The sequence below is a fragment of the Mytilus galloprovincialis genome, chromosome 7, assembly GCF_965363235.1.
Source record: "Mytilus galloprovincialis chromosome 7, xbMytGall1.hap1.1, whole genome shotgun sequence".
NCBI lineage: Eukaryota > Metazoa > Mollusca > Bivalvia > Mytilida > Mytilidae > Mytilus > Mytilus galloprovincialis.
The window spans coordinates 56,111,577-56,124,358 of NC_134844.1; the positions used below are offsets into that span (position 1 = coordinate 56,111,577).

General features: G+C 30.5%; 1 protein-coding gene across 3 annotated transcripts in view; it reads right to left on the reverse strand.

Moving 5' to 3' along the window:
* The window catches only part of LOC143083331 (uncharacterized), a 74,481-nt gene extending 62,183 nt beyond the window's left edge, over window positions 1–12,298 (reverse strand). The window contains exon 1 of one of the 3 annotated variants that reach the window (XM_076259598.1): window positions 12,158–12,298. Coding sequence is in view for 1 of the 3 variants with exons in the window: in XM_076259592.1 (XP_076115707.1) it covers window positions 2,659–2,699 (41 nt within the window). In the remaining 2 variants the exon portion in view is untranslated. Of the gene's footprint in view, window positions 1–2,658; window positions 2,715–12,153 lie in introns of those variants that run through there. The other 2 variants (XM_076259596.1, XM_076259592.1) reach the window with 2 other exon arrangements.
* Window positions 12,299–12,782: the final 484 nt, after the last annotated feature.

Consider the following 12,782-nt stretch of genomic DNA (forward strand, 5'->3'; position numbering starts at 1 on the left):
TCCCGTTCTTACTCTACAATGATATATTACAAGAAGTTAATATTACATAACATTAGCTACAGATGTGAGATTGTCTAAAATTTACTTGATTGTATTTTTTGGGGTTCTTCAAATCATTTTTTTTCAATTTCAAGATTTTATAGGGGAAGTCAATTTCAGAAATTAACATATCAATCTTGTTCATCTGTAATATGTAATGAATTTTATTGTAATGGTGAATGAAGATATGAGGATGCTTTTGTACTAAATTTTTTGTTTAGCCATCACACTAGTTAATTATAGTACAAAAGTGGCAATATTTTCTATTTTGGGGAAACTTACATAGGAACAATGTTATCATACTATTTATGTTAAGCCTAATAGCTATTCTACCCTACAGTACACAAATAGTAAAGAAGCTAGCCAAATAAGTAGTCCCTGGTCTGCATCAAAATCTTTTCCAACTATGGGTACTAGTCTGAATACAAATATTCAGACATTTTTGTTATGTGTCTAAACAAATTTGTTAAAAAATTTACTAGTTCTAAAACTTTTACTAGTCTGTATCATCAGACTAGTAGCTAACGGTGCTGGCTGGTTGAAACAGCAACAAACAATGCTTAAGTGTGGAATTCTAACTTGTAGTTATCATGCTTGTTCAAAAAGACAGAACAGCATATGAAGGATACAATGCTTAAGAGTTTAATAGAACTGTTCAAATGGCATTTTTTTGTATCAAGTATCTCACAAAAGGTTATTAAAATAAGCCTTCCAATTGATCAAACAAAAAACAAAATATTTAAGCTTATCTTATGTCATTCTAAAGTTTTTTTTTAGAAAATAAATAACTTATATACAAATCAGACACCTGGGCAATATATTTAGAGCAACAAGTTTTTAAAGCTAACTCATTTAGGCTGATACAGATACTGTCAACATCTGAACATTATGGCAGCTCAGGCAATTCTGAGTTGCCTAAGCAGTAATTGAGTTCAGTATATTTGTCAAAAATTTCAAGACCAAACCCAGAAAACAACTTGCATAAAAGAATGTCAAAAGATGCAGTTGTAATCCCGTTATGTAATTATATTTCTCTGATGTCATAAACATTCAATCTTTTGACAGACATAAAGCAACGCCCCCTCGATGCATGTCCCCTGCACCTGCAGAATGTACATATTTACAAATTATCTGATATATTTTTTATATTTTTACTCTACTCAATAAGTCTGCACCTGTAAATTTTATTTGTCTCAGACTAAATTTTGTTATAATGCAACTATAAATTAAATAATCATTTCTGACGTAAAAACAGATGTCTTTTTCTGTTTGGAAATTACAAGACGTAGATTAACAAAAGACACAGCTTTTCAAAGAAATTGGGGTCAGATTAATAAGCTCTCCTTATGTTTTTTAGCTTTTAACTTGCTGTCTTTAAGATAAGGAAAGGGGTCATGAATAAAAAGTCATAAAATGTAAAAATGAATATGTGGCATGATTGCCAATGACACAACTCTCCACAAGAGACCAAATAACACAGAAATCAAAGACTATAGGTTACTGTACACCCTTCAACAAATTTTTAAAGCCCAAACCACATAGTCAGTGTTAAAAGGCTCCAAAATGACAAATGTGAAACAATTCAAGAATGAAAACTAACGGCTTAATACTGACACCATGGTTTAAAGAAGAAAATAGAAGACAAACTTGAACAAACAGAGATGTTGTGTGTGAATCAATGAGACAATCCAACAATATCAAAAAGACAGCATATAAAGTCATGATATGCCAAGCACCACATCCCAAAGACTCCAGAAAAAAGTTGAGAACCAATAGTCTACTTGTTAGTTGGATGATAATATAACTGACCCTACTTTTATGAGTTTCATTTTGTGAGTTGATTCTCTCAGGAGGGACAGGAATAATTTCATCAACAATGAAAAGCTAGGGAAGAGAGCAAATGCATCTTTTAAACCTTATGTATGTAATCTTCTAGATTTCAAATCTTGTTTAACTACAATAAATCTTTTGTTAAGCCAGATAAAAAATATCAATCAAATCCAATGTGAAACAAGTTGTCTCCCTTGAAAAATAAAGAAGAAAACTTGATATTTTAGCCTGAAATATCAAGGTTCATTTGAAATTTAAGTTATTGTTTGTAAAAAGATATGTACAAACAATTTGTAAGGTTAGACATTAAACTTCCTCATTAAACATCCCTATCTTCATCAACCAATAATAACATCAATAATTATTATTTTTTTTAATTGACTTTAGGGTCAGTGATTTTTATCCAAAATAGAAAAAAAAAATGATTGTGCTTTTTCTTAAATAAATCATCTTAAAAAATCAACCATTTTATCTAATACAGATTAATGAAAATGAGAAATGATTTTTTACTCATTAATTGTATCTTATATATATCTATTCTATTGAAAATTTATGAGTATATTGAATAAATTGTTTTTTCAATGGAATTGACAGTTTTCATATTACATGTACATGCTGATTATCAAATGCCATAAAAAAAAAATCCCAAATGATTAAAAATTCTATTGAATTGCTTCAGCTGTTAAACATTGTTGTTTAATCATACCTCATTAATTAAGTATTTATCAATAATGCTAATTAAAACTTTTAAATATAATAAAAATAAAACAATGAAAAATTAAAACTTACTTTTCTAGAAAAGCCTCGCATCTTATCATACTGCTTGACATTTTCAATCCACTAACAAATTATTTCCTGACAACTTAAAAGTGAATTCAAATTAAGACAAGAGTTATGGTTCTTGCTTGGATGCTGCAAAGTGCAGACTGACAATGGTGTATTGTTTTGTTCAACAATTGAATAGTTATTGTCTGAGTAACAAAATGAATGGATTTATTCTTGTGAACAAAAACATCAGGCTACGTCAAATAGTTTTAAACAATTTCGTCTTTTGTTGAACAATTTTTTTCAATATATAACTGTGGAGTAAGAAACCATTGTTGTCGAAAAAAACAAACACAGTTTGAACCATTCATTTTATATTTCCTCAACATTTTTTTTTGCCAAACACAAGCATCTGTTGTTAAAAATTAAAACGAAATTACAATACATAATTTATGTATTTGTTTTTATAGGTTCTTGAGAAGTTAAAACAATTATATACGAAATCTTGAGGTTATAAATGAGCTACGAACAATCGAACAATCAGTTATAAAAACAAAACAAAGTAGTTTTTGTCCTTTTGTTCATGCCTTTGTTTCCAAAACAAAAGTTTGAGAAAGAACACTTTAGTTTAAAAAAAAATAAAGTACCTAAAATGGATGGAAAACAATATAATTTTTTTCTTCTTTTTTTTTTTGCCATAGTCATATCATCAACAATAGGATTACCAATTTCTGGATTATGAGACAAATTTAAAAAAATAACAACTTAACATTTAATATTCTAGCAAAAAAAGAAAATCAGATCTATGAATTCAAAATTTATACAATCAGCTGAATATTTTTAGCTTTCTTAAGTGTTTTATATTTCCCGTCATTGCTATAATGCAAATAGCTTGTCCCTTTAAAACTAAGAAGAAATTTAGTAGTAAATAAGTCTTAAAAAGCTAACCTCAACAGAAGGACCAAAAAAAAAAACCATATAGACTATAAATGGAGGCTGGTGTAAATTCAAGACAAAGATATACAGCCAATTGGAAAATAATCAACTGCATGATTATGTATTTTTGTCATTAGCCTTGTGATAGCTGATCCATAGCTTTGGGCTCAGAAAAACTGAACTTATAACTTCTGATCCCAAACAGAAACCCTTGACAACTCCCCCTTTTTAAAATTTCAGCACCAGCACCTGCATTTTGCAAACTCATTTTAAAATTTCATCATCCTAACAAAATCTCCTCCCCAGCCTCAAGAATGGCAGTTTAAGTACCATTTAACATAAGGAGCAAATTAAACGTGAATCAATTGTATATTGTCTTTCATTTCACCTACTTCACACAATGAATGAGTCTATAAGTGATTTCTTTCCCTGACATAACCCCTGGCTTAATCATTACATAAAATATTAACTGACATTACAATTACAGTTAAACCTGTCACAAATTCAATTATAGTAAAACCAGGATTTAACTTACAAATGATTAATATGTAAATTTAGTCATACAAACTTTTTTGTTACACATTATTGTATATAACTTTAGACATACTTTCACATTTTTGCTACTGAAAAAAATGTCAGTAAAAACAGATCAGTACATTTAACTGTTAGTAAAAAGTTGTCATTACACTTAACTGTCAGTAAAGCATGGTAATTTTATTTAACTGTCAGTAGAATGAGATTGTTAAACATTATTCCAAGGAAAAAACTGGTTGCTTGCACATGTCACTGTCATTTACAAATGGTATCGACTTGGTTATACTGGTCGTTACTCATGTTATTGACAGTATCAAGTGGAATGATTGGTTGTAACATATGTAACTGTCAGTAAAGTAAAGATGGGTTGTTACACATGTAACTGTCAGTACAGTAAGGATTAGGTGCAATACATGTAACTCAGTACAGTAAGGATTGGTTGTAACACATGTAACTGTCAGTACAATAAGGATTGATTGTAACACATGTAACTGTCAGTAACAGTGAGGATGGGTTGTAAAATATCAAACTGCCAGTACAGTAAGGAAGGGTTGTAACATATGTAACTGTCAGTACAGTAAAGGTTGACATGTTACACATGTTACTGTCAGGACAGTAAGAATCCATTTTGATGCTAGCAAATCTCAAGGGTTGAAGGCAAATGGTGCATTTCTAATTCTTGTAGATTTCGCCTACCCTGAAGTAAATGATGAGTAACTGCCCTTTACAGAAAAAAACTTAAATGCCACAAGATTTAAGCTGTTATATTTTAATGAATTTTCTATCCTAACAAAGCACTCCTATGTAAATACTTCCAGAGGTTTTTTATAACTGTTCTAAGCATCAGTAAACTTTGCATTGTGTCTACCTCATACTATTAAAATTCCAATATTCAGTCTCTACTTGATCTGTATGTACTACGGTACACAATTATCTTTGTATAGAGATTACCATATTCGCCAATTGTTTCTACTCGGAACAATACCTTTTAATAAACGTTAATAATAGAATCGCATTATTACTGGTTTACATTAATTCTTACGATCTAGTGCACCACAATATTTGCTCACGTTTGAACAAACAGAGTGTCGGAGAACAATGAGCAGATAAAACAGAAAACTTGTAATATTTAGAAACAACCTAATCAACAAATTAATTTCTATTCGGCTTTATGATCGATAGATATTTTAATTTATCTTTCAGCTTACGATCAGATTTAGGAAGTATCTATGAAATACAGAAAACAATGCAATTGACGGCTATTAGAAGGGGTTTTTGTATTGAAATTGTTTAACGGTGTTTGTTGGAATTTAATTAATATTTGGACGCTGTGCTTATGTGTTGATTAAAAATTATACCTGTGTTATTTGATAAAACCTTTTTCTTTTATTGTCTATTTAAGCTGAAGATCACAGCAACAAGAATACAGGTCAATTAAGTTCGGCTTTTGTCCACGTAAAAACAACAACAATATTCGGAACATTATCAAATCTTATTGTTCATTGCATTCTAAATAGCAAAACCTAATGCATTCAACGGATAGGGACTTATTGTTTATTGCATTCTAAATAGCAAAACCAAATGCATTCAACGGTTAGGGAAATTCTTTGATAAAAAAAAGCTTTAATAAAATCTGTTTTAATTTCTTGCAAATACACCAATAGTACATGGACAATTTTGTCAACAATGAAAGTTCTCAGTGGGCACAGCACAATGGCACAGCAAGTAAATAGAGTATTCATTTAACAGAGTTTAAGCTAAATTTAATTTGTAGAAATAAATGAACATCAGTTCTCCCGTAACAATGTTCGTTTTTGACGAATACATTTCTAAAGTGTGAAAACAAATTAGAATCTTCGCTATTGTGATGCATTCAGTTATAAAGGATAAGCCATTTCTCTGACACTGCAACGTGAATATCAATGCCATTTTAAAGAACTAGTCCTTTTCAATATATAAAATTGAAAAATAATCAGGTTTGTAAAACGTGGCATAATAATAAAATGTAATAGACTCACTGTGCATTATATTTACAAAAATAAACAAATTGTCCTCATGCCAACTTGTGAAAATTTACACAACAAAAGTGAATTGTAATATGGATTATGAATACAAATATATTTCGACAGGACCTCAGAATAACATCATCGGCATGCTTAGACATGGACACAAAAATCTAACACCCTGAAACATTGATTGAAATGTAAATATGTAACAATAGGTTCCTTTTAATATCAAACATTTTGACATCCCTTATGAATTTTTTCAATCTCATTTAATTTTTCGCACCAGCTGAAATCTCAATAGAATATGTACCTCACACATTCAAAGAAAACTTGATAAATTTACATTTGTCTACAAGGATTTTTTCTAAAATTTGGGAAAATTTTCATATTTGTAACAGCTGATATTAAACAATTGAATTCAAATTCATTAAGATGACCTTTTTTTTAAAAAAAAAATGAATGGGGCCACTTGACATTGTTCAGCAATAATACGGTACATCATTGGCGCTTAACACTTTTATAAATGACTCACATAAATTACAAGGCTGTTTAGTAAATTAGAATGTTGTTTTGGTCTACAGTTAAAAGTTCTGAATTTCTTATCAATCTATTTAATCGATTGATTGGTAGTGGTGTTTTAACGCCACTTTTGGGTTATTTCGTGGCGTTCATTTTTTATGAGTGGAGGAAGCCAGAGTGCCTGGAGAAAACCATAGACCTTTGATAGGAAAATATAGACAATCCTAGTCAATTAAGAATGGAGTAGAGTGCACTTGCATGATGCGGGTTCAAACTCACAACAACAGTAGTATATTCTTACACAACTCTGCCACCAAGGCCCCCCTTTTTTAACTTTGAGGACAATGCACTACTTAGATTGAGTACCAGAAGGCTTACATAAAGGATGTGAAGTTTCGACAGTCAGGAACCACAAATAGTCAGTTCACTTATAAACAAAACATGGCATGGTGTTGCATACATCAATAAGACAGTAACCAAGCAAAAAAAAAAAAACAAGGAAAAAAGAAAGGAAAGGAAAAGAAATCTACAAGATGTTTAAAACAACAAAATAAGTCTAATTGTCAAACAAAGTAAGACTTATAGCAAAAACCACTTACGAGTTGATCAATTTTACTGAAGGAGGTTGATTCTATTTTAGTTTTACAAAGAAGTGTTTCAAATTCAAAACTAATACTGCTTAGGTGGAACTCAAATAATCAGACAAAGTTACACAAAATCAAGCTGGATTCACTAAGCAATTCTGGTTTCAAAACCTTACGATTTCTGCTAAATTTTGAAATGTCGATAAAATTTATTTCAATTTTCATAGATCAGAGGTATTTATAAACAAGAATGTGTCCTCAGTACACGAATGCCCCACTCGCACTATCATTTTCCATGTTCAGTGGACCGTGAAATTGGGGTAAAAACTCTAATTTGGCATTAAAATTAGAAAGATCATATCATAGGGAACATGTGTATAAAGTTTGAAGTCGATTGGACTTCAACTTTATCAAAAACTACCTTGACCAAAAACTTTAACCTGGAGCGGGACAGACGGACGGACGGACGGACGGACGGACGAACGGACGCACAGACCAGAAAACATAATGCCCCTCTACTATCGTAGGTGGGGCATAAAAACAAAAGGTTAACAGATGAATAGCTTCTGTTGTAATTCAAGTACTCAATGGTTCTTATTCTAATTATGATATTTTGTCTTTATGAAACTAAAAAACAGCAGTATAGTCTAATATAACTTGCAATCCAGAACTTTGATAATTCATTTTGACATTGGGAGAGAGATTAACTTTTTGTTAGTTTTAGATTTTATTACAAATCAAGAAAACTATGAGTGACTGTAATGGCCTTTTGTCTGCTTCAAACAAATTTGATTCTAATTAAAATCACATACCTAACATTATATATAGTGCAAACACATCCTTGGAAAAAATGCAATGACATTTTACATAGGGTTTCTTTGAAGTGCAGAGTTAACAGAGTGACAAATATTTGCTTTCTCACAATGACTTTGATAAAAAATTGTCTAATTCTTCAGTCTAAATAGGAGGATCAAGAACATAGGTGGCCAACTTACACATATCAAACTTCCAAGGAAGATTTCTTAAGAACCATTACTGTTTTTCTTTTCAGAGACAGATTCAGTCATTTTTAAAAGGGGGATTCCAACCCAGGAGAAAAGGTGGATCCAAATATTTGTTAACATATAAACGCATTGATCATACAAAAAAGGGGGGATTCAAACCTTGCTATGATTTACCAGAGTTACATGTGGGCAAATTTAGTTTCTGCATTTCACATCTTTTAGTAAGAATATGATTAAAAGTGTAAAAAAAAAACAACAACAAAAAACAAAACATAAAGGCCTATCAACTGTATGTATCACTGGTTACATAGGCAAACACAATCTAAGTTATTCTATAGAATCTCTGCCCTTTTCTAGAAGACATGCCAATAAAAAGGAAAATGAAACTAAAGCTGCTTCATACAGTTCTACACTTGCAAAGAAGACACTTGAAGTTTATCGCTTCAATAAACAAGAACGCATTGTACTTCAGAATTCTAATTAAAAAACCTAACACTTTGATAACGTTTTGATCTTAAAAACAGTTTAATTTAAAACTGTTCATTGAATAAAAGATACAACACACCTAGTATTTACTTTTTACTTTTTATCAATTCACCTTCTACTAGTAATCATTAAAAATTTCATTGTTTTTCTAGGTGGTCCCAATATACAGGTTATTTACCTGTCGACAATAACAATTGAATTATCAGTTTTAATAAAGTGCAATTTCCTCCCATTAAAGATAAGGTAAAGGGTTGTTGATACATACAAATATTGAAGGGCACATTTCAAAATGATGTCAGGATAATTGGAATGGATTTGACTGAAATAGCAATTTGACCATTAATCCTGATCATAGTTCCTGTGTATTGAAATACTTATGAATAATTAGCAAAATTGTGGTTTCAGAAATTTAAACATACTAAAATTCATAAACTGCTATTATCAGTGATTAATAATAATCTTGCAAAAAACAGTATTTTGATAAATTTAGAACTACAAATATAGACAACAAAGTTTAAAATCTGTTTCCTTTTCATTTGTGCTACTAATACGAGATTAGTTTTAAAAAGTTATAAAACAACAGAAAAAACTTAAATCCCCTTATATCAATCTCAATACATAAACTTTCAATTTTTTTTACTGAAAAAGAAGAGACATTAAGTACAGTAAAACTGTTAAAGATAGATAAAACATCATCCTAGATAATCTTTAAAAACTTCAACAAAAAAAATGAATTTCTAATTTGACTCTTGTGTATCTATTTCGCTAATAAATCTCTAGGTCACTAAAATGAACATTTGTTCTCAACACATCACAACTAAATTCAGAAGGTCAAGCAAAAATCTGTGTTAAGTCAAAATTTTATAATACTACACTGACAAATGCTTGTATGATCCCTTTGAACCATCATATTTTTGAACAATTTCTGTAGCAGATAAGATATTTACTTAGTTATCAGAATATAACAATAAACAATGAGCTCTGTTAAAATCCATGAATCAAGATAAACCTAAGATAATGAGGATGTTTGATTCAAATAATTGAAAATTCACATATAAACAATTTCAACTGTCTTAACTGCCTTACTTCTTAGTAATTACGTGAAAATGTTCACTGCTGCAAGACAGTTAACTATAATTCATGAAGAATTAAATATAAATGACTTTTTTTTTCAAAGGGAAAGAATCATACAGCATAAATAAAAGTTGAAAAAAAAAGTTAAAGAAAAATAAAAAGACATCAAGCATGTCAAAAATATCAAAATATTAAGGTGAAAGAAAGAGAGAAAACAACAAATTCAAAAGAAAGAGAAGACAAGAAAAGCAACAGTTTACTTTCACACATAATCCTCTCAATCTGTTACCCCAAAAGATTGGTAGTTATAAGAAACACATGTCATGTGTTCTGGAAGGGAGAGCAGTTCTTGCCTCGCCCATCGGCTACATCCTACACATGACAAGTTATATACTGTAGATTCATTTATTTTAAACGAAAGTTTCCCAGTTTTCAGAAAACATGCCTTTTCGTGGATATGTGATTTCGTAGATTGACAAAGTCTGCTTACAGCCCGATAGAAAATTTGTAATTTCATGAACGTTTGAATTTGTGGTTCACCTGTACCCACAAAAAAACAAGGAAAATTGGTATCTAACAAAAAATAATGAATCCAAGTATATCTAGATATGATATCTTTAGCAACAAATTTAATTGTGACGTCAATAAATGGAACATATCTGTAAATATATTTGACACAGACGTTGTGTAAAGGTCCAAACAAAAGTAAAGCACTACAATACCGACAGACTTTGTATAAAGGTCCAAACAAAAATTATATGCACTACAATACCTCCGCCTATCAAATTGTGTTGACCTTAGATTTGAAACAAAACATTTTCAACAATCTCCTCTCCCGTAAGCCATTCAATCAAACTGTTATCTAAAACAAATGTCACATTTTTGGACTGGTACTGTATTGATGGAGTACTGAAAACCTTTATACTTGCCAGCACACTTTTCAAAAAGTATTATATGATTATCGCATGAATATTGCCCATAATAGATTTTTATACTCCATTATTACTTGGGAGTGAAATATAGATTATGCCAGGGATAATATGCACCAATTTTCATGCAATAGCCCTTTTATTGTTTGACAAAGCTTCTAAAACTGTTTCAAACATTTCTGATACTGATGACGCCACTAATTTGAATCTTAATTTGCAATAGTGCAATATCAAATTGTACTGCACAATAACCTTTTGTTTTGAAATTTGTTGCCATATATGTATATACCATAAACTGCATCAAAAATATCTGTTCATCATTTTACTTTTAATTTCAATTATTTGAAATAATTTTGTTGCTATACAATAAATGGTAATTCTGTTTTTTATCACAATTACATTCATTTTAAAATTTTAGCTGAATGCTAATTTACTGGTATCTGTGTCCTGCAATATATTCATAAAATTAATTCTTGTTTTTCTCTCTATTTTATTTTAAAATTTTAAATTCTGAAAAAAGAATTAAATTATGAACTTAATTGATGTAATAAAATTATTTCAAACAGTAGCCAAACACCCTGGGATAAATGATGACTACTTTACATTCTGTTGACAGCGCTTATCACAGTTCTGTAATTGTGCTCCTGATAAGGAGCACCTCTTGATAACTCATCTTCAGATAAAACAAAGACTTCTGGTTTTTACCTCTTCACATTGTGCACTCTCAAGTAGAATGGGGCAAATATCTGCAGATAAAGGTACTTAAATACCCATGAACTCTTTCAAAAATGATACCTTTATATTTATCAGGGGGAGATAACTCTGTTCAATTATACAAAGTAATACTTGTTGCAATTTGACTTGCTGTGGTTTTTCTTTTTCTCTAGGTGCTCTTCTTTACTGTTCATTTGAACTTCAAAAATTGTGTGAAAGACAAATATTTATCAAATAGTAATCTAAAAATAACATAAGTTTTAACAGCAGATCATCCAATTCATAAATATCTAACTTTTGGTTGCAGTAAATAAAAAAAATTATTCAAATTAAAAAAGAAGCATCTGTGGTTATTAATTTGTTGACCTGTGATTGTAGATTGAAATTTCTTATTTGTGAAATAAATGAATGTCTTTTCAAATTTTATCCACTATGAGGTACACTTTAGAACACCTCCCTCGATCCCCCTTTTAAAAAGAGAAAATAGAAAAAATAGATGAGTATTACCTAATTAACAAAAATATTTAAACTAAAAAGCCCCAAAAATTTCACTTAAAAATCTTCCTCAGACACATATAAAAATAGAGTGCAAACATCCCCTACTTAAAAATGTACCTTGATCTTCCCCTAATTAAAATAGATACTACAAATATTTATCTGCTGTTCAAACAATGACTTATAAACCTGAGACAATGAATGACTTCCTCATTGTACATTATCAAATACATTTTACCTACTGAAACCTGGGAAAACTCAGCCTCCTACAAAACGTAAATCCGTCAAGGAACAATATCGGAAAAACTTGTCAACTGAGACAAACTAAATCCTGCAACACATCAAATTATACTGGAGACAAAAGTCATTTTCTAATCATTCATCTCAGAGTCCCGTTATCTAACCCTTTGTTACCACTGATAACGCTACCCGACTTAATCCTTATTATTATCCCCGGTCTACAATACATCAACGATGACTCGTTATCTCAGCCCATTCTTCTAACAATCATGTTTGTTAACAGTAAACACTTTCATTTGTAAACCATTGTCGAGAACTCTCCCAAACTTGTACAATGGTAGGATAGATTAGGGACTTAGAAACACGGCTATGCTTGTTGTTTGAGTGTAGGCATTATTTGGAGAATAAGAAAGGTAGCGGGGTAAACAAGAACCTGGTCTGTTTGGATTTCGTGCTATTCACCCTCTATTAACAAAGGTTTATCATAATTCTTATGTTTGTCGTTGGCAGATAACAATGGCCTTTAAAACATTTACTTAATCATAGTACAGCGATCAAAACGTGATCGGGACTTAACTCCTGACAGCGATAACAAAAAATGTCACTTTATCTATTTCCATTGATTTT